Here is a 24,230-nt window from a genome sequence, read left to right as displayed (position 1 = left end):
TGGTTAACGCAAAGTATAGACTTTGCGTTAAAACGCTGAAAAAGGGCTCTGGTGTGAAAGAGCCCTGAGGGTTTCAGAGCCTTCCCTCCTGAGTTACAGTTGTCCTTTTATTCTCCCACATTCTCTCTCGCTCCTCGAATAGCTAAACTTATGGGATAAAGGAAAAACCGGCAACAGTGGACCATACACACATTGATTTTTCCCATCAGATTTTATCACTCTGCCAGAAGCATGAGCTGCATTGATTGTAATTTCAATTGATTTGCAACAAAAATGTATTGATATTACGGTCAGTCAGAAAACGTGGGTGGATTGGATGCAGCTGGGGGAGTGCAGCTGTATCAAACAGTGCAATGCTGCAGTTCAATATACTTTCAGTAGGGTACATGGGGAAATCCATTGAAAATCTGTGTGCAGTGTATGGAGGCATTCGATATCTTTGCGATCCAATTCAGATCAGAGGGAGTGATTGGTTTGCCACATTGGGTGGCAAGCTATATTACATGTATGGGCACCTTAAAGAGAAGGTCCAAGCAAAAAAAAAAAATGAGTTTCACTTATCTGGGACTTCTACCAGCCCCATGCAGCCATCCTGTGCCCTCGTAGTCACTCACTGCTGCTCCAGTCCCCCGCTTGCAGCTTTCTGACCTCGGAGGTCAGGGCCACATTGCATACATTTTTACGCATTCCAGCTAGTGCAGTAACAAAAATGTACGCGTTGCACCACTAACGCACCACTAACGCGTAAAAATGTATGTGTTACTGTTCCTGCACTAGCGGGAATGTGTAAAAATTTACGCAATTCGGCCCTGACCTCTGAGGTCAGAAAGCTGCCAGCGGGGGACTAGAGCAGCAGTGAGTGACTACGAGGGCACAGGATGGCTGCATGGGGCTGGTAGAAGCCTCAGGTAAGTGAAACTTATTTTTTTTTTTTTTTGCTTGGACCTTCCCTTTAAGAGGTTTTTTGTAACATTTGAACAGATCATTACAGATGTGTCATTGCTTCTTCCTGTTCAGTAAGCCAGCACCTATTCAGTAGGAGACCTTGGGCAAGTCTCCCTAACACTGCTACTACCTATAGAGCGTGTCCCAGTGGCTGCAGCTCTGGCGCTTTGAGTCCCTCAGGAGAAAAGAACAATATAAATGCTGTGTTGTCTGTGTCTTCAAACTTGTACTTAAAAGAGTAGGATTATTTGTTTTGTTTTTTGCCTTGTTTAAAATTGAGATTTTACATGCTCTCTGTTATTTACATCTTTGTTTAATAATCTACAGAAGCATCTGCAAGAAAAACTCCAAGAAAGAAGCCAAATGCTGTGACAATTTGAGAAGACAACACTCATTGGGATAAAAAGCTATACAAGTCTGGCACATTTTGACTCTGTATTTTTTTTAGATTTATACTCTGTATTTTATTTGAACACCGTACATGAATTGCATGCTCCATACAGCCTAATAATGTGAAATCTCATTCCCCTCAAACATTGTCTTGTTCTGTAAACCTTCTTACATTCTAGTTTTGTTCATTGCAGAGTTGCTGTCTTATCGTGAAGCCTTCAGCAGTTGTGTGGTCTGAGGCTGGCAGAACTGCATGGACTCTTTTGTCTGGTGCTTTGTATATTCATAGTGCAAGCATGTGATACAGGTATTCCTGATATTTGCACTGATGACCTGTATCACAAGTGACTTGTGAAAAGGCAAAGGCAATTTTGGTATGAATGCAAAGCGTATATTGACTACCTTAAAGTACACTGGAAGTATAAGGGATATGGAGGCCGACAAATTTATTTCATTTTAAACCATGCACATTGCCTGGCTGTTCTGCTGATCCTCGGCCTCTAATTCTCTTAGCCATAGACCCTGAACAAGCATATGCAGATCAGATGTTTCTGACTGAAGTCTGATTGGATTAGCCCCGTGCTTGTTTCAGGCATGTGATTCAGACACTACTGCAGCCAAAGACATCAGCAGGACTGCAGGCAACTGGTATTGTTTAAAAGGAAATAAATATGGAGGTCTCCATATCCCTTTCACTTAAAGTTTCCTTTAAGGCTGGCACATTTATTATAATTGTTAGAAGAATGTGGTCTGTAGCCAACAGCAGGTCTTTGGGATCTGGTGGTTCTATAAGAGTTTATATAATACATTGGGCAAATGATTGTGTAGCCCATTCTACCCACTATGCTGCAATAACGGATTTGTTTAAATAAGACTATATATAATAAGATCAAAGCTCATAACGAGGAGAGTAGTAGAATGCACCCGTGTGTGTGTGTTGCACTGTTTTTCTATGTTCTATTGAGTATTGTTGTAGTTTTACTTCAAAGGCCTTTGTAAATCCTCATTACACAGTGTATAAGTTGCACTCAGTCTTTGCCGTTCACAGTGAGGTAAATGTACTATGCTGATGCCATTTGCATGTTAACCCTTCTCCCACTGCATCGTTTTTTATACTGTTGTGAACTCCTGAGCTTCTAGAAGGTTGTGTTGCACAGGCATTCTGTCCAGGTTTTGCTGGCTTCTGGAGGCCGGGAGCTGAGCCATTACAGCAGTCATGGCTCAATACTGTCACTTATGAATGAATTGCACCACTTTCCCCTGTCCTTACTGATGATTGGAGGAATGGTTGTTACTCTCCAGCTTCTATTATGCAGAGTGGGGAGGGGTGATGTAGGGCAGCATGGGGGTTCCTGCAATGTGTCATGAGGGGTAATGGAAATGTAGTGCCTCAGAGGATTTAGACTGTGACCAGATGGTGGGGTTATGTAAGTTGAAGACCTCTGTTGGTGAGTTTAGGGGCATGGTGACTGTACTGATAAGATACTTGGAGGGGAGGGGTTCGTAAAACAAAAAAACAAAACTATATTTTCCTGAAACTGAGCTTTTAAGTAGTGAATATATTTTATATGAGGTCATGGGGTTATAGGAGTCCCTTATTTTTTAGTGAAAACATTTCAGAGAATTTGCCTCCAGTATTGACCCTTGATATAATAATTTAGACTGTTAAAGGTTTAATATTCTTTGCATTTAGGAGTGAATGAGAGGAAGGTAATAGTGTCACCTTGCTCACCTGAAGAGTAACTGTAGTGGTATTATGTACAGTGTGAAAACTGCATTTATTTCTGACTAAATAGTGATGGGGCCACTTCAAATCTGCAGTGTTTGCTCGGTATGTCAATATGGAGAAACCCTTCAAAGATGAAGCCACCAGCGCTAGATCAGCCTGAGGAGCAGGCTGGGAAACCTCTGCAAGAGTACATGCCATGCAGTCTGAAGCAATGGGGTGGTAGTGGGGTTTCCCTCCTGCTGGTTGGTGAATTCATTTTTTCCAGGAAGAAAGATGTACAATTAGTAAACAGAAATCAGACTGATGATTGGAGGAATGGTTTCCACTGTTCTTTCATCACTATAGTTTGAATGTAATGGCAAGTGTGACGAAGTCCATGTAAAGAACATTAGTTTGTAAACAAACTGCATATTTCTATAATGCCAGGTTCAATATGTCACACCATGTCCTTTCTTCTTTTTAAGGAAGATTCTTCATGATTCGGTCCTTCTTCTAGTTCTGTAAGGGTACGTTTCCACTGTAGCGTTACGTTTTCGCCTGCAAAAAATCGTATAAGATTTTTCTGATTGGTGAAAATTCGCATGTAAATTTGTACGCGTTTTTATGCGAATTTTCGTACGCGAAAATTCGCATTAGTTACATATGCATAATCTGCCTAGTAACAGCTTAGTCATGACTGCTGACAACTTCCTGTAACCATGGATCTAATGCGAATTTTCGGGCAAGTAACGCGAAAATTCGCATTGCCTATACAATGCATTGTACGCGAATCGTACGCGATGTCCGAAAAAATGATACAGGACCTCAGATTTTTTCACGCGTACGAACGCTAACGAAAATTCGCATAGAGTGGAAACAGCTGCATTGACTAACATTAGTTTTAAAATCTATGCGAATTTTCTGAGCAGAAAAACTGACACAAAACGCACAAGTGGAAACCTAGCCTAACTCTGCTTTGTTCTTCAGTACAACCACACTTGTACTGAAACACTGACAGATTTTCCTGTCTCTCATGCGATTCTGACACAGGAACGTGAAGGGTTCCTAACATGAGATAAACCTGTGGATTTACAGTCCCAATCCTACTTAAAACTAGGCTGTGTTCTTTTTTTCATTTTTTTCGGGTTAAAAATCAAGGGCTCAAAATGAGTTTCTCCACATTCAGACACTAGTTTAATGAATAACTTATTCAATGTCAGAAAACTCCTGTGTGGCTGAGAATCATTTGAGTGATGGGATCAGATGCCATGTCTGCATTTTTGCATAGAAACGGGAGTTCACAGATGGCTTGACAGCGCAGAGCTCACAGATGTTAGGAGAGAAGTGTTGAGGTGTTTGAAACTTTCCACCCTAGTGCATTCCAAAGTTGCAGAAAAAAACTGTACCTGGTATAGTAATCAGGTAGAATAGTACATGTAATCAATATGAAGAAAATGCTATCAGAAGTCAAAGGACTGATAAATATGCTGTTTATTGATAGCTGTTTCTTTGAAGGGGCAGTTCACAGGGACAACTGCTTCTGTTTGGTGTATATGTAAATAGGGTCTGACTACCCCTTGGTTATTTACCTCTTGGAATCTGCAGTGGTAAAATGCGCCCACCTTAGTTACTGTTTCTGACCACGCCAAGGTTTTCTTGCTTACCCTTTATATATATGTATCTGTTTCACCTTACTTGAGAATTTGTGAGTTGAGAGAGATCTATGGGGAAGGTGGTGCATTGACACTCTCTGCTGCCCATAATGTTTTGCTGCTTTTTTTTATTTCTTGCACGCATGCGCAGCCGGATCCTTTTTTTAACTCCTGTTACATTGTGTCATCTTGCGCGCATGCACAGTACAAATCTGCTTATGTTGCTGATATCTCCACAGCCATGCTGCAAACGACCCTCCCCACATTTTGAGAGTATTGAGGCGTATGGTGTGTAGGTGGCCTCCAATTTGAGAATTGCACTGTGCATGATGACACACAGTGATGTAGGGCAGCAAGATGTGACGCAACAGACTCGGTGGCAGATCTAGCTCAATATCCCAAGTTATCTAGTCAGTGGCTAAATGTGTTGGCCAGTAACTGGAATACCACTTCATTGTGGACCAACCCTTTAACAGTCATAAGTGCTGACCAAAAAGAAAATACTTTCAGTACATAAACTTTATATTGTGCTCTGAAATTAGCTGCTTTTTAACTTGTGCATGTTTCAGCTGAGTTTTTAAGTTTTAGGGTTTGGATGGCAGAATAAAATCTACAATAAGACTTTGTTTATAGTTACTGCTTGTGTTTTAATCACGTTCTAGACTTTATATTGTGAACTTCTATATGCTGAAACTTACCAGAGGACTGTTCTTAGGATTTTAGAAAACCAATGAATCTGCTGTGACATTTACTAAAATATACAGGGTAGAAAAAGCGTAGACTCTGTTGTCTATAGCAAGCAATTGGTTTTCCCGTTTCTTGGAAAATGTACTTACCATGGATGTAGCTGTTGGCTACACAACCAATCCTTCCATAAACCCTGTTACATGAGATATATAGCACATATATTGCACTGTTATACACAGCTGTTGTTTACATATGCTTGTATTGTTTTATAGTCTTTTCTAAGTTCTTTAAATCATAAATTGTAGTTATATGATTGCATGAAGGCAAGTTGTGTGAAGTAGTTCGTAGTAGCCAGTTAAAGAGGATAATCGAGATATTTGTTTCAGTTTTTTAGCAGTGGGTGAAGCAATACCAGATACTGACACCAGGAGACAGTGAAAGGGATATGGAGGCTGCCATATTTATTTTAAATACTAGTTGCCTGGCAGTCCTACCAAACTTTCAGGCATAAGTAGTGTCTGAAACAAGCATGCGTTAAATCCAGTCAGAAATGTGATCTTCATGCTTGTTCAGAGTCTGTGGCTAAAGGTATTGGAGGCAAAGCATCAGCAGGACAGCCAGGCGTTGTGCATTGTTTTAAAGGAAATGAGTAGGTCAGCCTCCTTATCCCTCTCTCTTTAGGAGTGCTTTAAGCCACACTATGTGGTGTAAACCTGACCTCTACTTGTTCTGAGGTACTGCATATCACAATTTTGTTTTTTTTCCGGTGTTACAGAAGTTCCTTTTACTTGATGACTTAGCATGCAAAATATCACTTTCATAGAGATGGCACTTTATATACTCCTTGTGTATACAAACTAACTAAACCTGGGGCATTTTAACAGCTGTCTGTTTTAATGCTGTTCTTGTGTCAAAAGGTCGCAGGTCATTGAGACTATGGAGGCTTCCCCACATTGGATCACTCCACTGTATATTGCTGAATTCTCCAGCACTGGCAGGTTCATTTAAGGATGAGCAGACAATTCTTGTAACATGCAAACTTTGTTCTCTTAGGAAGTAGTAGCAGAGTTAGCAAATGAAAGCCACTATCAGTTCAAGTGTTGCCTGTGTTCACCAGGATTGGTGGAGTAGACTGTGATCAGTATGATCAGGACTGGTAAGTGTCTGACTGGCTGTGATCACTTCCTATTATTGCATTATTGTAATTGGCAAATCAAGGCTTTACAAACCTATCGCATACCACTCCATGAGTTCAAGTGAATCTAAACCGCTTGATAGCAACTGTTGAATAACTAATGAGATGTTAATGGCTTTCATTTTGCCTCCATGGCTTTTACTTCCTTGTTGATTATGTATGTGCATGATGGGAGAATTACCTGCTCACACCACCAATGCAAGTGAGGTATGCCTAGAAAGAAGTCCTGCCTGCTGCTGGCTTGTGTGTTGAGCAGCATTTTCCCATCCAGGTCAGTTAAATGGCATCCTCCACAATACATGTACTTTGCCAAGAGACCAATGGCTTGTACCTGCTTTATACACAGCCTAATGAAAAAGTTCCAAACCCTGTTGAATTTCCTGCAGTGCTGCCTATTGTGAATGTGCCTGTAGCCGAGATTACGGCCCTGATTTATGAAGGCTGGAGAGCCTGTGTGATCAGCAAAGACTTCTTTTACTAATTGATAGGAGGAGAATGTTGGCAGCCTTTAGATTAATGATGATTGTAGATATCTGGATCACCCAAATTATTTACTGTTCTCCAACCTTAGTAAATAAGGGCCCATTCACACTAGAAAACGCTAACGCAAAACGCTGAGCGCTTTTCTGGCGGTTTTTCCAAGCGTTTTTTCACTGTATAGAAAGCGTTTTTCGAGCGATTAGCATTTTGCGTTTTCTAGTTCAATTCAAATACTTTATTGAATCTCTAATCGCTCCAGAATCGCTCAGAAAATGCTGCATGCAGCACGTTTGCATTTCAGCAAATCGCAAAACGCTTAGATGAGAACACTTCCATATACTTTCATTGTGCACACGTTTTGCAAATCGCTAGTGATTTTCAGCAATGCTGAAATCGCTCTGAAAACGCTCAAGTGTGAATGGGCCCTAAGGGTTTATATTTCCAGTTTATATACTTTTCTATGGCTCTTTTTCTTCCTTTACAGCAGTTTTTCAAAGGGTTTTTTACTCTGCAGACGTCTTCTCAGCCTCCTCTGTAACTCTCTCTCAAGAAGTGCCAGAACATTTTTATGTACATTGTATTTATTTATACATATTTAATTTTCTGCTGCATGGACGTTGATTTTCTTTATAAAGCGTATTTATTTTTGTATTTTTATTTTGTATGTTTTTTCTTCTTTTAAGACTAATAAAGTTGTTTTTTGTCTACAATTGAAACCTATTCTGTTCTGCCTCATTTTAGTTGTAGAAATGCAGTATGATGACTGTATAGGAATCGCATGCAAAGTTTTAATCAATTCCAGACTACCTTTATAAAATGTATATTTGTCCCAGAGTAAATTGCTGCGGTCCGGTCACTTTTAGAAGGTAGTAAAACACTGACAGGGGGAGAAATCGGAGTTGTTTAGTCCCACTGCCAAAATGTGCAGACAAGTAGGGAGGCTGGCCATCAGCTTTGCATAGATCCTTTAAGGCAGTGGTCCTCAAACTAAGGCCCGCTGGCCGAAGGCGGCACCCTGAGGCTTTTTTACCGGCCCTCCACACACAAAACGTATTACTTATAGATGCGGCAGCAGTGCTAGCACCACGTTTCCACTATGAAGCCAGCAAGAAGTAATTCGCTGGCTTCCAATCCAATTCCACATTAGGTGTCACTGCTTTCCAATTGTATGGCAGGTTGTCACCTGGGTATGCTTCACTGTCTGGTGCGCAAAAACATTATTGTGGTGGGGTGGTTAGAGTGAGGTAATATAAAAGCAGTGTGCGCGCGCGCATGTGTGTGTAGGGTTGGATAATTTGCAGTCCTTGCAATTACTGAGGAAAGGGGGTTGTTTTGGGGGGACTTTTGAAAATACAGTATGTAATTTGAACACTTATTGCTTTGCGTGTGGGGGATTGTGTTTCAGGCGCTGTTTACACTACCTAGGTTCAATGTAATGTTTTTCTACATCATTTTATGTACATTCCAGCCCCCTAGTAGTCATAAGTATGTTGACCGGCCCTTGACTAAAAAAATCTTGGGGACCCCTGCTTTTAAGGGAATGCTTTAGTAAAGAACAAAGGAAATACTCATTTCCCATGAGGAGATGGACTAATCAAAAACCTGTCACTTTTACTCTTTACTATTAGAGACAGCAACAGAGTAAAATGAGCTCCATATTACTTTTCTCCGGAGAGAAATGTAAATTTTATATGTATACATTTTACAATGTTTTTTTCCCAGCAATAGTAATCCAATAAATGATCGGTAATGGTGGTGGTAGAGGTAAGGGAGAATAACATATAGGAAGCGATTGCAAATCCTTCAGAGTTGATGCAGCATTATACAAATCTCCAGTGGAAATGCATGCAGCTTGAAAATAAACCAATCAAATCCTGCTAAAGTGGCATTCGATTAATCATTCTCAAGCTGCATAAATATCAAACTACTCAAAATGATTTTGACCATCCCCAGTAGAAAGACACTTCAGGGTGACTGAGTGAGAGGTGACATAGTAGAGCAGAGTTGGTTGGGGCTCAATAAAAATGAAGAGGAAGTAAAAATGATAAAGGGTGGGGCGGTGAGGTGACAGAGGTGGAAGAATAGAAGGGTATATGAGGTTAGGTAACACAAGTGGGTCGATTAGACTCTCGAGATGTAATGTGGACAGTGAGTTGAATGAGGGGTGGGCAGTTTAGGGTGAGGAGGTGGGGTGGGAAGAATATATGAAAGGTAGATGGTCAGCAAAAGTGATATGGGGTTGTAGGAAAATAGAAGAGGGATTGGTGGAGACCAGAAGAGCTGGGATGGTTAAGGTGGAGGGTAGGCAGGCAAGAGGAAGTACTGGGAAAAAAAGGGGTTATGGGATGGTCAGTAAAGGTGACACATAGGGTGGAAGGGTAAATTAAGGCCTTTGATAGGCGGCAGGAGAGGTATGGCAGGTAGCGGGATGAATTAAAACGACATGGGGGTGTGAGTATAAATTGCAGCTTATTACACCAGAAGTGTGAGGTGGCAAGCAATGGAAGTTGTTGGTTCTGGGCGACTGTAATTAGTACACCAATGGCACAATTAACATCATTCAGGGCTCCGTTTCCAATAAAGTTGCTTTGTTTTCCAAATATGACAGTAAATAAATAAGGTGGCTGGTGGCCTAAATATTGCATCACAACTGAGGCACCTGAATAAGCAGAGTTGTTTTTTTTTTTTTTTAAATCCAATCAAAGAAGGAAAGTATAATTTATTAGTATATTTCATGTGTTACAAAATGTTTACAATAGGCTCTTATGCATGATAAAAGATTGCTACCGTGTTTCCCTGAAAATCAGACCGTGTCTTATATTAATTTTTGCTGTAAATGTTGTGCTAGGGCTTTTTTTTTTTTTTTAAAGATTCTTTATTTAACAAATTTTTATCACAAAAGACAACATACAACACAAAATCACATACTACGTGGAAAAGCAAGGAACATAAGCAATGGTCAACTATCAGTGTTGACCTGGTAAGAGTTGCTTCACAGTATGGACAAAAAACAAGCACAAGATAAACCTTATGTAATAAACCAGGCAAAGAGCAAAAATGTTAACTACACCAGTAACCCATCAGCCACATGGCTGCCCCCATGTGTGCCCGGGCGGAACCCCTACCCTAGACCCCCCGATAGGGAGGATTCAAAACTAGGGTGGGTCCGGGGCCCTAAGGGAACACCCACCCGGACCCATCCTTTTATTAAGAGAAAGTAATACCTAGGGGTTCATGCTACATGGTGTGACATTTTAGCCTGGCAGGTGACAGAAGAGCTCGCGCCCTTCCGGCCCGGAGCATCTCTACATATACAACACAACTAACAGTAGAGAAGAAAAAAGTCTCTAGAGAGAAGAGGAAAAGGAAAAAAAAAACAAAATAACAGAGAAAAAGTAGGAACAGGAGTGTAGACTCGTGGCCAAGTATAGCTAAATTCGACACACACAAGCAATAGAACACAGCAATACATGCATGCAGCTACATTTAAGTCGTCAGCAGGTGCTCGTCAGCCAATCAGGATGCACTGTCACACACCCCCTACCTGCCACACCACATCCAGCAGCCATTAGCATTCAGGTGGGAGGCTTCGGCTGGACGCAAATCGCAACATTGCGTCGCTAGCAGGACCGCCCCGTGCAGGCATTCCTCCCACAGGAGTCCCTCCCTAACCGCTCACCTGTCTGCCATGTCCTAGAGCTGAAAAAAAACGTTTAAAAACACACGATTGGTTCGCACGATGGCCAGGGGCCCCGGACCTCTCTCACTGGCCGGGGCCCCAAGGCCAATGCGCGATACCTGGAGGGGAGTGCAGGTGGGCCTGGACCTCTCACACCCAGGCTCTGGACCTCTCACATCCAGAAAACCCACCAACACTGCCTCCATACTGAATGCTAAATTCGACACACACAAGCAATAGAACACAGCAATACATGCATGCAGCTACATTTAAGTCGTCAGCAGGTGCTCGTCAGCCAATCAGGATGCACTGTCACACACCCCCTACCTGCCACACCACATCCAGCAGCCATTAGCATTCAGGTGGGAGGCTTCGGCTGGACGCAAATCGTGGCCAAGTATAGATCAGAAGGGTACTGTGAAAAATAATCCTCTGTGAGGGGTGGGGAGGAGGGAAGGGAGAACAGGGCCCATGGAGCTTTTCGTCTGGATACGTCTCAATGTCCATGCATGCCAACCCCCCGATTTTCATTGAATAAAAAGATTGTCTAATCCCTTATGTGCGTGTGTTTTGCGAACTCATCTGTTTCCTCGTATTCATGCCAGGGGGCCCAAGTACGGCTAAACTGCTCCTCCCTATCATGTATGGATTGAGTAAGATTCTCTATCCTTTTGATATGTTGCACCTCCAATAGCCACTCCTGGACTGAAGGCGCGGATGTGGATTTCCAGTGCCGGGCAATGAGCAGCCTAGCAGCATTTATCAAGTGTTTGGATAATGATTTTTTTATATCTGCTCAGGCTTCCGGGGGTGTTGTGTATCAGATAATATGCTGGATCCGAGGAGGGTTCAACTCCAGTAACCTTGGACATAATTGCCCTCACCGACTCCCAGTATATGGCAAGGTTTGGACAGCTCCAAAAAATATGCAAGAACGTCCCCTGTTGCAAACCACATCTCCAACAAAGGGGACTTACTGAGGGAAATATTTTATTCAGTTTATCAGGCGTTTGGTACCATTATGTAAATAGCTTGTAGCCTGACTCCTGTATATGAGCAGCAACTGACGTCTTTTGGGCTAGGATAATCACCTTTTGCCATTGGGAGTCAGAGAAAACAGTGCCCAATGTCTCCTCCCATCTAGAACGCAAATATAATGCAGTTTCTCCACAGGTAGACAACCTCATGTAAATCTGAGATATGCTTCTGGTGATATAGCCTTCACCTGAGCATAGCATCTCAAATTGTGATAGATTACGGAAAAGTTGTTGTCTAGATCCCAGACTCAGGAGAAAGTGTCTAAATTGTAGTAAAGGCCAGCCATCTAATAAGGGGTTTTTCCTCTGAGCCCGAAGAGGACCCAGGTCCACCCATCTCCCATCTTTCAGTAATTGACCTGCTCTTAAGATGTGGTTCCCTCGCCAATGTAAGTATGCCCTCTTGCACATGCCTGGAGGAAACCCAGGGTTGTCTAACAGTGGTATTAGGGGAGAAGGGAACTCAGACAACAAGCCTTTTTTTGTTGTATTTAGCGAATAGTTGCAGTGTGTGAAAGACCAATGGGTACGCAATGCCCGAGACAACGGCCCTGTCCGGAGCCCATATCAAGTGTTTCAGTGAAGGGTGAGAAGTCATGTTCCATTGTGACCCATTGTTTAAGAGAGTCATGCCTATGCCAGTCCACAATCCGCACCAAGGTCGCCGCTGCGTGATAGAGCTGTAGATTGGGAATGGCCAGGCCCCCTCTCTCCTTGGGAAGTATGGATACAGAGTATCTCAATCTCGGGGGCTTACTCTGCCAAATGAAACGCTGGAAACATTGCCTGATTTCCTTAAAATATGTAGCCGGCACTGCCACAGGAAGGGTCTGGAACAGGTAAAGGAAGCGGGGGAGCAGATTCATTTTTATAATGTTAATACGCCCGAACCAAGAAAATTTAGAGACATCCCATCGCTGTAAATCTGATTTTACCCTAGCTAAGAGCGGCTTATAGTTAAGCTGTAATATATCGACAGGGTTACTAGGAATTTTAGTGCCAAGATATGTTAAGGCCCAGGTTGACCACCTAAATGGAAAATTCACTTCCAGTCTCTGTTGAAGTTCCGGGTCTATGTTAACCACTTGAGGACCTAGGGCTTTCTACCCCTTAAGGACCGGCCACTTTTTTTCCATTCAGACCACTGCAGCTTTCACGGTTTATTGCTCGCTCATACAACCTACCACCTAAATGAATTTTGGCTCCTTTTCTTGTCACTAATACAGCTTTCTTTTGGGGCTATTTGATTGCTCCTGCGATTTTTACTTTTTATTATATTCATCAAAAAAGACATGAATTTTGGCAAAAAAATGATTTTTTTAACTTTCTGTGCTGACATTTTTCAAATAAAGTAAAATTTCTGTATACATGCAGCGCGAAAAATGTGGACAAACATGTTTTTGATAAAAAAAAACCCATTCAGTGTATATTTATTGGTTTGGGTAAAAGTTATAGCGTTTACAAACTATGGTGCAAAAAGTGAATTTTCCCATTTTCAAGCATCTCTGACTTTTCTGACCCCCTGTCATGTTTCATGAGGGGCTAGAATTCCAGGATAGTATAAATACCCCCCAAATGACCCCATTTTGGAAAGAAGACATCCCAAAGTATTCACTGAGAGGCATAGTGAGTTCATAGAAGATATTATTTTTTGTCACAAGTAAGCGGAAAATGACACTTTGTGAGAAAAAAAAAAAAAAAAAAAGTTTCCATTTCTTCTAACTTGCGACAAAAAAAAATGAAATCTGCCACGGACTCACCATGCCCCTCTCTGAATACCTTGAAGGGTCTACTTTCCAAAATGGGATCATTTGTGGGGTGTGTTTACTGTCCTGACATTTTGGGGGGTGCTAAATTGTAAGCACCCCTGTAAAGCCTAAAGGTGCTCATTGGACTTTGGACCCCTTAGCGCAGTTAGGCTGCAAAAAAGTGCCACACATGTGGTATTGCCGTACTCAGGAGAAGTAGTATAATGTGTTTTGGGGTGTATTTTTACACATACCCATGCTGGGTGGGAGAAATATCTCTGTAAATGACAATTTGTTAATTTTTTTTACACACAATTGTCCATTTACAGAGATATTTCTCCCACTCAGCATGGGTATGTGTAAAAATACACCACAAAACACATTATACTACTTCTCCTGAGTACGGCGATACCACATGTGTGGCACTTTTTTGCACCCTAACTGCGCTAAAGGGCCCAAAGTCCAATGAGTACCTTTAGGATTTCACAGGTCATTTTGAGAAATTTCGTTTCAAGACTACTCCTCATGGTTTAGGGCCCCTAAAATGCCAGGGCAGTATAGGAACCCCACAAATGACCCCATTTTAGAAAGAAGACACCCCAAGGTATTCCGTTAGTAGTATGGCGAGTTCATAGAAGATTTTATTTTTTGTCATAAGTTAGCGGAAAATGACACTTTGTGAAAAAACACAATTAAAATCAATTTCCGCTAACTTTTGACAAAAAATAAAATCTTCTATGAACTCACCATACTCCTAACGGAATACCTTGGGGTGTCTTCTTTCTAAAATGGGGTCATTTGTGGGGTTCCTATACTGCCCTGGCATTTTAGGGGCCCTAAACCGTGAGGAGTAGTCTTGAAACGAAATTTCTCAAAATGACCTGTGAAATCCTAAAGGTACTCATTGGACTTTGGGCCCTTTAGCGCAGTTAGGGTGCAAAAAAGTGCCACACATGTATCGCCATACTCGGGAGAAGTAGTATAATGTGTTTTGAGGTGTATTTTTACACATACCCATGCTGGGTGGGAGAAATACCTCTGTAAATGGACAATTGTGTGTAAAAAAAATCAAAAGATTGTCATTTACAGAGGTATTTCTCCCACCCAGCATGGGTATGTGTAAAAATACACCCCAAAACACATTGTACTACTTCTCCCGAGTACGGCGATACCACATGTGTGGCACTTTTTTGCACCCTAACTGCACTAAGGGGCATAAAGTCCAATGAGTACCTTTAGGATTTCACAGGTCATTTTTGTTTCAAGACTACTCCTCACGGTTTAGGGCCCCTAAAATGCCAGGGCAGTATAGGAACCCCACTAATGACCCCATTTTAGAAAGAAGACACCCCAAGGTATTCCGTTAGGAGTATGGTGAGTTCATAGAAGTTTTTATTTTTTTGTCACAAAAAATTGATTTTAATAGTTTTTTTTCACAAAGTGTCATTTTCCGCTAACTTGTGACAAAAAATAAAATCTTCTATGAACTCACCATACTCCTAACGGAATACCTTGGGGTGTCTTCTTTCTAGAATGGGGTCATTTGTGGGGTTCCTATACTGCCCTGGCATTTTAGGGGCCCTAAACCGTGAGGAGTAGTCTTGAAACCAAATGTCGCAAAATGACCTGTGAAATCCTAAAGGTACTCATTGGACTTTGGGCCCCTTAGCGTACTTAGGGTGTAAAAAAGTGCCACACGTGGTACCGCTGTACTCAGGAGAAGTAGTATAATGCGTTTTGGGGTGTATTTTTACACATACCCATGCTAAGTGGGAGAAATATCTCTGTAAATGACAATTGTTTGATTTTTTTTACACACAATTGTCCATTTACATAGAAATTTCTCCCACCCAGCATGGGTATGTGTAAAAATACACCCCAAAACACATTATACTACTTTTCCTGAGTACGGCGGTACCACATGTGTGACACTTTTTTGCAGCCTAGATGCGCTAAGGGGCCCAACGTCCTATTCACAGGTCATTTTGAAGCATTTGTTTTCTAGACTACTCCTCGCGGTTTAGGGCCCCTAAAATGCCAGGGCAGTATAGGAACCCCACAAGTGACCCCATTTTAGAAAGAAGACACCCCAAGGTATTCCGTTAGGTGTATGGCGAGTTCATAGATTTTATTTTTTGTCACAAGTTAGTGAAAAATGACACTTTGTGAAAAAAAACCAATAAAAATTAATTTCCGCTAACTTTTGACAAAAAATAAAATCTTCTATGAACTCGTCATACACCTAACAGAATACCTTGGGGTGTCTTTTTTTTCTAAAATGGGGTCACTTGTGGGGTTCCTATACCGCCCTGGCATTTTACAGGCCCAAAACCGTGAGTAGTCTGGAAACCAAATGTCTCAAAATGACTGTTCAGTGGTATAAGCATCTGCAAATTTTGATGACAGGTGGTCTATGAGGGGGCGAATTTTGTGGAACCGGTCATAAGCAGGGTGGCCTTTTAGATGACAGGTTGTATTGGGCCTGATCTGATGGATAGGAGTGCTAGGGGGGTGACAGGAGGTGATTGATGGGTGTCTCAGAGGGTGGTTAGAGGGGAAAATAGATGCAATCAATGCACTGGGGAGGTGATCGGAAGGGGGTCTGAGGGTTTGGCCGAGTGATCAGGAGCCCACACGGGGCAAATTGGGGCCTGATCTGATGGGTAGGTGTGCTAGGGGGTGACAGGAGGTGATTGATGGGTGTCTCAAGGTGTGATTAGAGGGGGGAATAGATGCAAGCAATGCACTGGCGAGGTGATCAGGGCTGGGGTCTGAGGGCATTCTGAGGGTGTGGGCGGGTGATTGAGTGCCCTAGGGGCAGATAGGGGTCTAATCTGATAGGTAGCAGTGACAGGGGGTGATTGATGGGTAATTAGTGGGTGTTTAGGGTAGAGAATAGATGGAAACACTGCGCTTGGGTGGTGATCTGATGTCGGATCTGCGGGCGATCTATTGGTGTGGGTGGGTGATCAGTTTGCCCGCAAGGGGCAGGTTAGGGGCTGATTGATGGGTGGCAGTGACAGCGGGTGATTGATGGGTGGCAGTGACAGGGGGTGATTGATGGGTGGCAGTGACAGGGGGTGATTGATGGGTGATTGATAGGTGATTGACAGGTAATCAGTGGGTTATTAGAGGGGAGAACAGATGTAAATATTGCACTGGCGAATTGATAAGGGGGGGTCTGAGGGCAATCTGAGCGTGTAGGCGGGCGATTGGGTGCCCGCAAGGGGCAGATTATGGTCTGATCTGATGGGTAACAGTGACAGGTGGTGATAGGGGGTGATTGATGGGTGATTGATGGGTAATTAGTGGGTGTTTAGAGGAGAGAATAGATGGAAACACTGCGCTTGGGTGGTGATCTGATGTCGGATCTGCGGGCGATCTATTGGTGTGGGTGGGTGATCAGATTGCCCGCAAGGGGAAGGTTAGGGGCTGATTGTTGGGTGGCAGTGACAGGGGGTGATTGATGGGTGATAGGTGATTGGCAGGTGATTGACAGGTGATCAGTGGGTTATTACAGGGAAGGACAGATGTAATTAATGCACTGGCGAATTGATAAGGGGGGGGGGGGGGTCAGAGGGCAATCTGAGCGTGTGGGCGGGTGATTGGGTGCCCGCAAGGGGCAGATTAGGGTCTGATCTGATAGGTAAAAGTGACAGGTGGTGATAGGGGGTGATTGATGGGTGATTGATGGGTAATTAGTGGGTGTTTAGAGAAGATAACAGATGTAAACGATACATTTGGGAGGTAATCTGACGGCGGGTTTGCGGGCGATCTAATGGTGTGGGCGGGTGATCAGATTGCCCGCAAGGGGCAGGTTAGGGGCTGATTGATGGGTGGCAGTGACAGGGGGTGATTGATGGGTGATAGGTGATTGGCAGGTGATTGACAGGTGATCAGTGGGTTATTACAGGGAAGAACAGATGTAATTAATGCACTGGCGAATTGATAAGGGGGGGTCTGAGGGCAATCTGAGCGTGTAGGCGGGTGATTGGGTGCCCGCAAGGGGCAGATTAGGGTCTGATCTGATAGGTAACAGTGACAGGAGGTGATAGGGGGTGATTGATGGGTGATTGATGGGTAATTAGTGGGTGTTTAGAGGAGAGAATAGATGTAAACAGTGGATTTGGGAGGTGATCTGATGTCGGATCTGTGGGCGATCTATTGGTGTGGGGGGGTGATCAGATTGCCCGCAAGGGGCAGGTTAGGGGCTGATTGATGGGTGGCAGTGACAGGGGGTGATTGACGGGTGATTGACAGGTGATTGACAGGTGATCAGGGGGATAGATGCATACAGTAAACGGGGGGGGGGGGGGGGTCTGGGGAGAATCTGAGGGGTGGGGGGTGATCAGGAGGGGGCAGGGAGCAGGGGGGGGGATAAAAAAAAAATAGCGTTGACAGATAGTGACAGGGAGTGATTGATGGGTGATTAGGGGGGTGATTGGGTGCAAACAGGGGTCTGGGGGGTGGGCAGGGGGGGGTCTGATGGGTGCTGTGGGCGATCTGGGGCAGGGGGGGAGAAATCAGTGTGCTTGGGTGCAGACTAGGGTGGCTGCAGCCTGCCCTGGTGGTCCCTCGGACACTGGGATCACCAGGGCAGGAGGCAGCCTGTATAATACACTTTGTAAACATTACAAAGTGTATTATACACTTTGTATGCGGCGATCGCGGGGTTAACATCCCGCCGGCGCTTCCGTATAGCCGGCGGGATGTTGCGGCGAGCGAGCGGTGACAGGCGCCGGCGGAGGATCGCGTCACGGATGACGCGATCGCTCCGCCCATGCCCTTAAATGGACCGCCGCCTCTGTGGGTGAGCCGGTCCTTAAGGGCTCCACTTCCCGGCCGCCTCTGTGCGTTAGGCGGTCGGGAAGTGGTTAATATTCAACGCTTCGCATTTGCCGAGATTGATTTTGAAATTGGACAACTGACCATATCTATTAAATTCTTTCAGTAGGTTTGGTAGGGAAATATGGGGGCTGGTAATATAGAAAAGCAGGTCATCTGCATAAGCAGCGATTTTATGTTCTGCGGATGGCAGTCGAAGACCACAAATATTGTTATTAGCCCGTATAGTTCTTAAAAGGGGCTCTAGAGTAAGGGCAAATATGAACGGGGAAAGCGGGCAACCCTGGCATATTCCGTTTGTGATAGGGAATGGGTCTGACATTTCACCATTAATTTTGATGCGTGCTGAGGGCTTTGAGTACAAGGCCATAATATATGAAAGCATAGAGTGGGGCAACCTGATATACTTTAACCCCCTTGGCGGTATGAAAAATACCGCCAGGGGGCAGCGCAGCAGTTTTTAAAAAAAAAATTTTTTTTAAATCATGTAGCGAGCCCAGGGCTCGCTACATGATAGCCGCTGCTCAGCGGCATCCCCCCGCCCGCTTCGATCGCCTTCGGCGATCTCCGATCAGGAAATCCCGTTCAAAGAATGGGATTTCCTGGAGGGCTTCCTTCGTCGCCATGGCGACGGGGCGGGATTACGTCAGCGACGTCATTGGGAGACCCGATCCACCCCTCGGCGCTGCCTGGCACTGATTGGCCAGGCAGCGCAAGGGTCTGGGGGGGGGGGCCGCGCGCCGCACCGGATAGCGGCGATCGGGCGCGCGGCGGCGGCGATCGGGGTGCTGGCGCAGCTAGCAAAGTGCTAGCTGCGTCCAGCAAAAAAAAAATTTAAAATCGGCCCAGCAGGGCCTGAGCGGCACCCCCGGCGGCTTACCCCCGTGTCACACACGGGGTTACCGCTAAGGAGGTTAAGGTGTTCTGGATAAAGTCCCACTGGACACGGTCAAAAGCCTTCTCCGCATCAGTGGAAAGAAGCATCATCGGTGAGCCCTTCGACCGTGCCCAGTGTATCGCCCCCAATGTCCGGATCATGTTATCCCGAGCTTCGCGTGTTGGGATGAAACCGACCTGGTCGTAATGGACCAGTTTTCCCATGAAGGGGGACAGTCCTGTTTGCTATGATCTTCGCAAATAGCTTGAGGTCAATATTAAGCAAGGAAATAGGGCGGTAGTTAGAGCAGAGCGAGGCGTCCTTACCCGCTTTATGAATGACTGTAATATGTGAGAGCAACATGTCATTCGGGAAAGACGTGGGGTTGGAATTCGTCAGAGAGTGAGTTGAGTTGTAAGCTTTCACTAAGAATGGGAGTAGCAAGCCCGAGTAATGTTTTGTAATAGTCAAGTGGGAACCCATCAGGGCCTGGGGCTTTAACAGTAGGTGATTGGGAAATAGCTAGTTTTAATTCATCAATAGAGATAGGGGTCTGCAATTTCCTTAATCTCATCCTCTGACAGTGCCGGCATCTGGGACTGGGTTAAGTACTCCTTTAGTTTGGATAATTGTGCAGCTCGGGGAGTCTCGGAGGACTCCGCCGAGATATTGTATAGAGTTGCATAGAATTTTTTAAAGATTCTAGCTATAGAAACTGTCCTATGATGTTTAACCACTTGGTGACCCAGCCTTTACTCCCCCTTAAGGACCAGCACTGACTTCGCTGATCTGTGCTGGGTGGGGCTCTACAGCCCCCAGCACAGATCAAACACCAGGCAGAGCAACCAGATCTCCCCCCTTTTTTTCCCCACTAGGGGGATGATGTGCTGGGGGGGGTCTGATCGCTCCTGCCTGCGTATGACTGGCGGGGGGGGGCACCTCAAAGCCCCCTCCACCGCAGGATTCCCCCTCTCCTCCCTCCCTTCCTGGAGATCGGAGGCTGCACAGGAACGGATCTGTCCTGTGCAGCCTCTAACAGGCTCCTGCCTGTCATGTGACAGCGATCCCCGGCCGCTGATTGGCCGGGGATCGCTGATCCAGTACAACGCTGCTACTGTTAGCTGCGTTGTACAAATGTAAACAAAGTGGATTATTTCCGCTTGTGTTTACATTTAGCCTGCGAGCCGCGATCGGCGACCCGCAGGCTATTCACGGAGCCCCCCGCCGTGAATTGACAGGAAAGCGGCTGCTTCCTGATTAATTAGCCTGCAGCGCCGGCGACGCAGATCTGGGGTGAATGCCCCAACGAATATGGGTATTGGAGTATAAGCTCCAACAACCATATCACCCATGTTAGGTCAGACCATCGTCCCAAAAATGGGTAGGATGGCTTTCCAACGCCGACCATAGCGGGGAAAGGGAGGAGAATGTCCATACTCGCCCAGACCACTCTTCCCCCACTCCCGGCCACGGATCAATTCAAGGCACATTCAATGCTAAACCATATTATTATGATTATTAACCACTTGAGGACTGCAGGGCTAAACCCCCCTAGTGACCAGGCAATTTTTAGCTAAACTGGCCACTGCAGCTTTAAGGCCAAGCTGCAGGGCCGCACAACTCGGCACACAAGTGATCCCCCCCCCCCCCCCCTTTTCTCCCCACCAACAGAGCTCTCTGTTGGTGGGGTCTGATCGCTCCCCCCATGTTTATTTTTTTTTTAAAATATTATTGTTTTGTTTTTTTCTTCAAAACCCCTGTTTCTTTAAGTTTATTTCCTCCCTCCCTCCCCACAGCCAGCCAATTATGGCGATCGGCTGTCATAGGCTTCTGCCTATGAGAGCCGATCGCTCTCTTGTCCCCCATGGGGACAGCCGTGTCACCGTACCCGAGGGTGGGCTCCCACCTCAACTAGAGGAGGAATGAGCTACGAACCTTCGTATGATTCCCCCCCCCCCCCCCCCCCATCAAAGACAAAGGGCAGGTATTTAGGAGGAAGAACTAACCGTGTCCTGGTATTCCCCAGCTCCCTGTGCCTAATTTAAGCATACATACCCACTGATGGAGAGTGGGAGATATATTGCCAAAAAGGGAAGAGGCAGTGTAGTAGGTAATATGATAATGTTTGACTCTAAAGTTAGAGCGTAAGAGAGGTGGCTGTTAGCAACAGCGTGCTCTATTACTTGCTTAACCACTTCCCGACTGCCTAACGCACAGAGGCGGCCGGGAAGCGGCCCCGCAAGGACCAGCTCATGCCCAAAGGCGGCGGTCCTTGTAGGGGCATGGGCGGAGCAATCGCGTCATCCGTGACGCGATCCTCTGCCGGCGCCTGTCTCCGCTCACCCGCCGCAACATCTCGCCGGCCATACGGAAGTGCCGGCGGGATTTTAACCCGACGATCGCCGCATACAAAGTGTAATGTTTACAAAGTGTATTATACAGGCTGCCTCCTGCCCTGGTGGTCCCAGTGTCCGAGGGACCACCAGGGCAGGCTGCAGCCACCCTACAGTATGTCGCACCCAAGCACACTGATTTCTCCCCCCTGCCCCAGATCGCCCACAGCACCCCTCAGACCCCCCCCCCTGCCCACCCCCCAGACCCCTGTTTGCACCCAATCACCCCCCTAATCACCCATCAATCACTCCCTGTCACTATCTGTCAACGCTTTTTTTTTTTTTTTATTCCCCCCCCCCCCCCCCTGATCACCCTCCCACCCCTCAGATTCTCCCCAGACCCCCCCCTGTGTACTGTATGCATCTATCCCCCCTGATCACCTGTCAATCACCCATCAATCACCCTCTGTCACTGCCACCCATCAATCAGCCCCTAACCTGCCCCTTGCGGGCAATCTGATCACCCACCCACACCAATAGATCGCCCGCAGATCCGACATCAGATCACCTCCCAAGTGCAGTGTTTACATCTATTCTCTCCTCCAAACACCCACTAATTACCCAATCATCACCCCCTGTCACTGCTACCCATCAGATTAGACCCCTATCTGCCCCTAGGGCACTCAATCACCCGCCCATACCCTCAGACCCCAGCCCTGATCACCTCGCCAGTGCATTGCTTGCATCTATTCCCCCCTCTAATCACACCTTGCGACACCCATCAATCACCTCCTGTCACACCCTAGCACACCTACCCATCAGATCAGGCCCTAATTTGCCCCGTGTGGGCTCCTGATCACTCGGCTAAACCCTCATATCCCCCTCAGACCCCCTTCCGATCACCTCCCCAGTGCATTGATTGCATCTATTTTCCCCTCTAACCACCCCCTGAGACACCCATCAATCACCTCCTGTCACCCCCTAGCACTCCTATCCATCAGATCAGGCCCAATACCACCTGTCATCTAAAAGGCCACCCTGCTTATGACCGGTTCCACAAAATTCGCCCCTTCATAGACCACCTGTCATCAAAATTTTCAGATGCTTATACCCCTGAACAGTCATTTTGAGACATTTGGTTTCCAGACTACTCACGGTTTTGGGCCCGTAAAATGCCAGGGCGGTATAGGAACCCCACAAGTGACCCCATTTTAGAAAAAAAGACACCCCAAGGTATTCTGTTAAGTGTATGACGAGAGAAGATTTTATTTTTTGTCAAAAGTTAGCGGAAATTGATTTTTATTGTTCTTTTTCACTAAGTGTAATTTTTCACTAACTTGTGACAAAAAATAAAATCTTCTATGAACTCACCATACTCCTAACTGAATACCTTGGGGTGTCTTCTTTCTAAAATGGGGTCACTTGTGGGATTCCTATACAGCCCTGGCATTTTAGGGGCCCTAAACCGTGAGGAGTAGTCTACAAAACAAATGCCTCAAAATGACCTGTGAATAGGACGTTGGGCCCCTTAGCGCACCTAGGCTGCAAAAAAGTGTCACACATGTGGTATCGCCGTACTCAGTAGTATAATGTGTTTTGGGGTGTATTTTTACACATACCCATGCTGGGTGGGAGAAATCTCTCTGTAAATGGACAATTGTGTGTAAAAAAAATCAAAAGATTGTCATTTACAGAGATATTTCTCCCACCCAGCATGGGTATGTGTAAAAATACACCACAAAACACATTATACTACTTCTCCTGAGTACGGCGGTACCACATGTGTGGCACTTTTTTACACCCTAAGTGCGCTAAGGGGCCCAAAGTCCAATGAGTACCTTTAGGATTTCACAGGTCATTTTGCGGCATTTGATTTCCAGACTACTCCTCATGGTTTAGGGCCCCTAAAATGCCAGGGCAGTATAGGAACCCCACAGATGGCCCCATTTTAGAAAGAAGACACCCCAAGGTATTCTGTTAGGACTATGGTGAGTTCATAGAAGATTTTATTTTTTGTCACAAGTTAGCGGAATGTGACACTTTGTGAAAAAAAAACAATACAAATCATTTTCCGCTAACTTGTGACAAAAAATAAAATCTTCTATGAACTCACCATACTCCTAACGGAATACCTTGGGGTGTCTTCTTTCTAAAATGGGGTCATTTGCAGGGTTCCTATACTGCCCTGGCATTTTAGGGGCCCTAAACCGTGAGGAGTAGTCTGGAAATCAAATTCCGCAAGATGACCTGTGAAATCCTAAAGGTACTCATTGGACTTTGGGCCCCTTAGCACAGTTAGGGTGCAAAAAAGTGCCACATGTGGTATCGCCGTACTCGGGAGAAGTAGTACAATGTGTTTTGGGGTGTATTTTTACACATACCCATGCTGGGTGGGAGAAATCTCTCTGTAAACGGACAATTGTGTGTAAAAAAAATCAAACAATTGTCATTTACAGAGATATTTCTCCCACCCAGCATGGGTATGTGTAAAAATACACCTCAAAACACATTGTACTACTTCTCCTGAGTACGGCAATACTTTTTTGTGGCACTTTTTTGCAGCCTAACTGCGCTAAGGGGTCCAAAGTCCAATGAGCACCTTTAGGCTTTACAGGGGTGCTTACAATTAGGCACCTCCCAAAATGCCAGGACAG

General features: G+C 45.1%; 1 protein-coding gene across 1 annotated transcript in view; it reads left to right on the top strand.

Annotated features, from left to right (window-relative positions):
• The window catches only part of CCP110 (centriolar coiled-coil protein 110), a 108,393-nt gene extending 107,025 nt beyond the window's left edge, over nucleotides 1-1,368 (top strand). The window contains exon 14 of the mRNA XM_068244744.1: nucleotides 1,273-1,368. Within this exon, the coding sequence (XP_068100845.1) occupies nucleotides 1,273-1,348 (76 nt within the window). The 3' untranslated portion in view covers nucleotides 1,349-1,368. The remainder of the gene's footprint in view (nucleotides 1-1,272) is intronic.
• Nucleotides 1,369-24,230: the final 22,862 nt, after the last annotated feature.

The sequence above is a fragment of the Hyperolius riggenbachi genome, chromosome 7 (genome assembly GCF_040937935.1).
Source record: "Hyperolius riggenbachi isolate aHypRig1 chromosome 7, aHypRig1.pri, whole genome shotgun sequence".
NCBI classification, from domain to species: Eukaryota; Metazoa; Chordata; class Amphibia; order Anura; family Hyperoliidae; genus Hyperolius; species Hyperolius riggenbachi.
The sequence above is the reverse complement of the archived record's forward strand: the minus strand, read 5'-3'. Positions and strand labels throughout refer to the sequence as shown.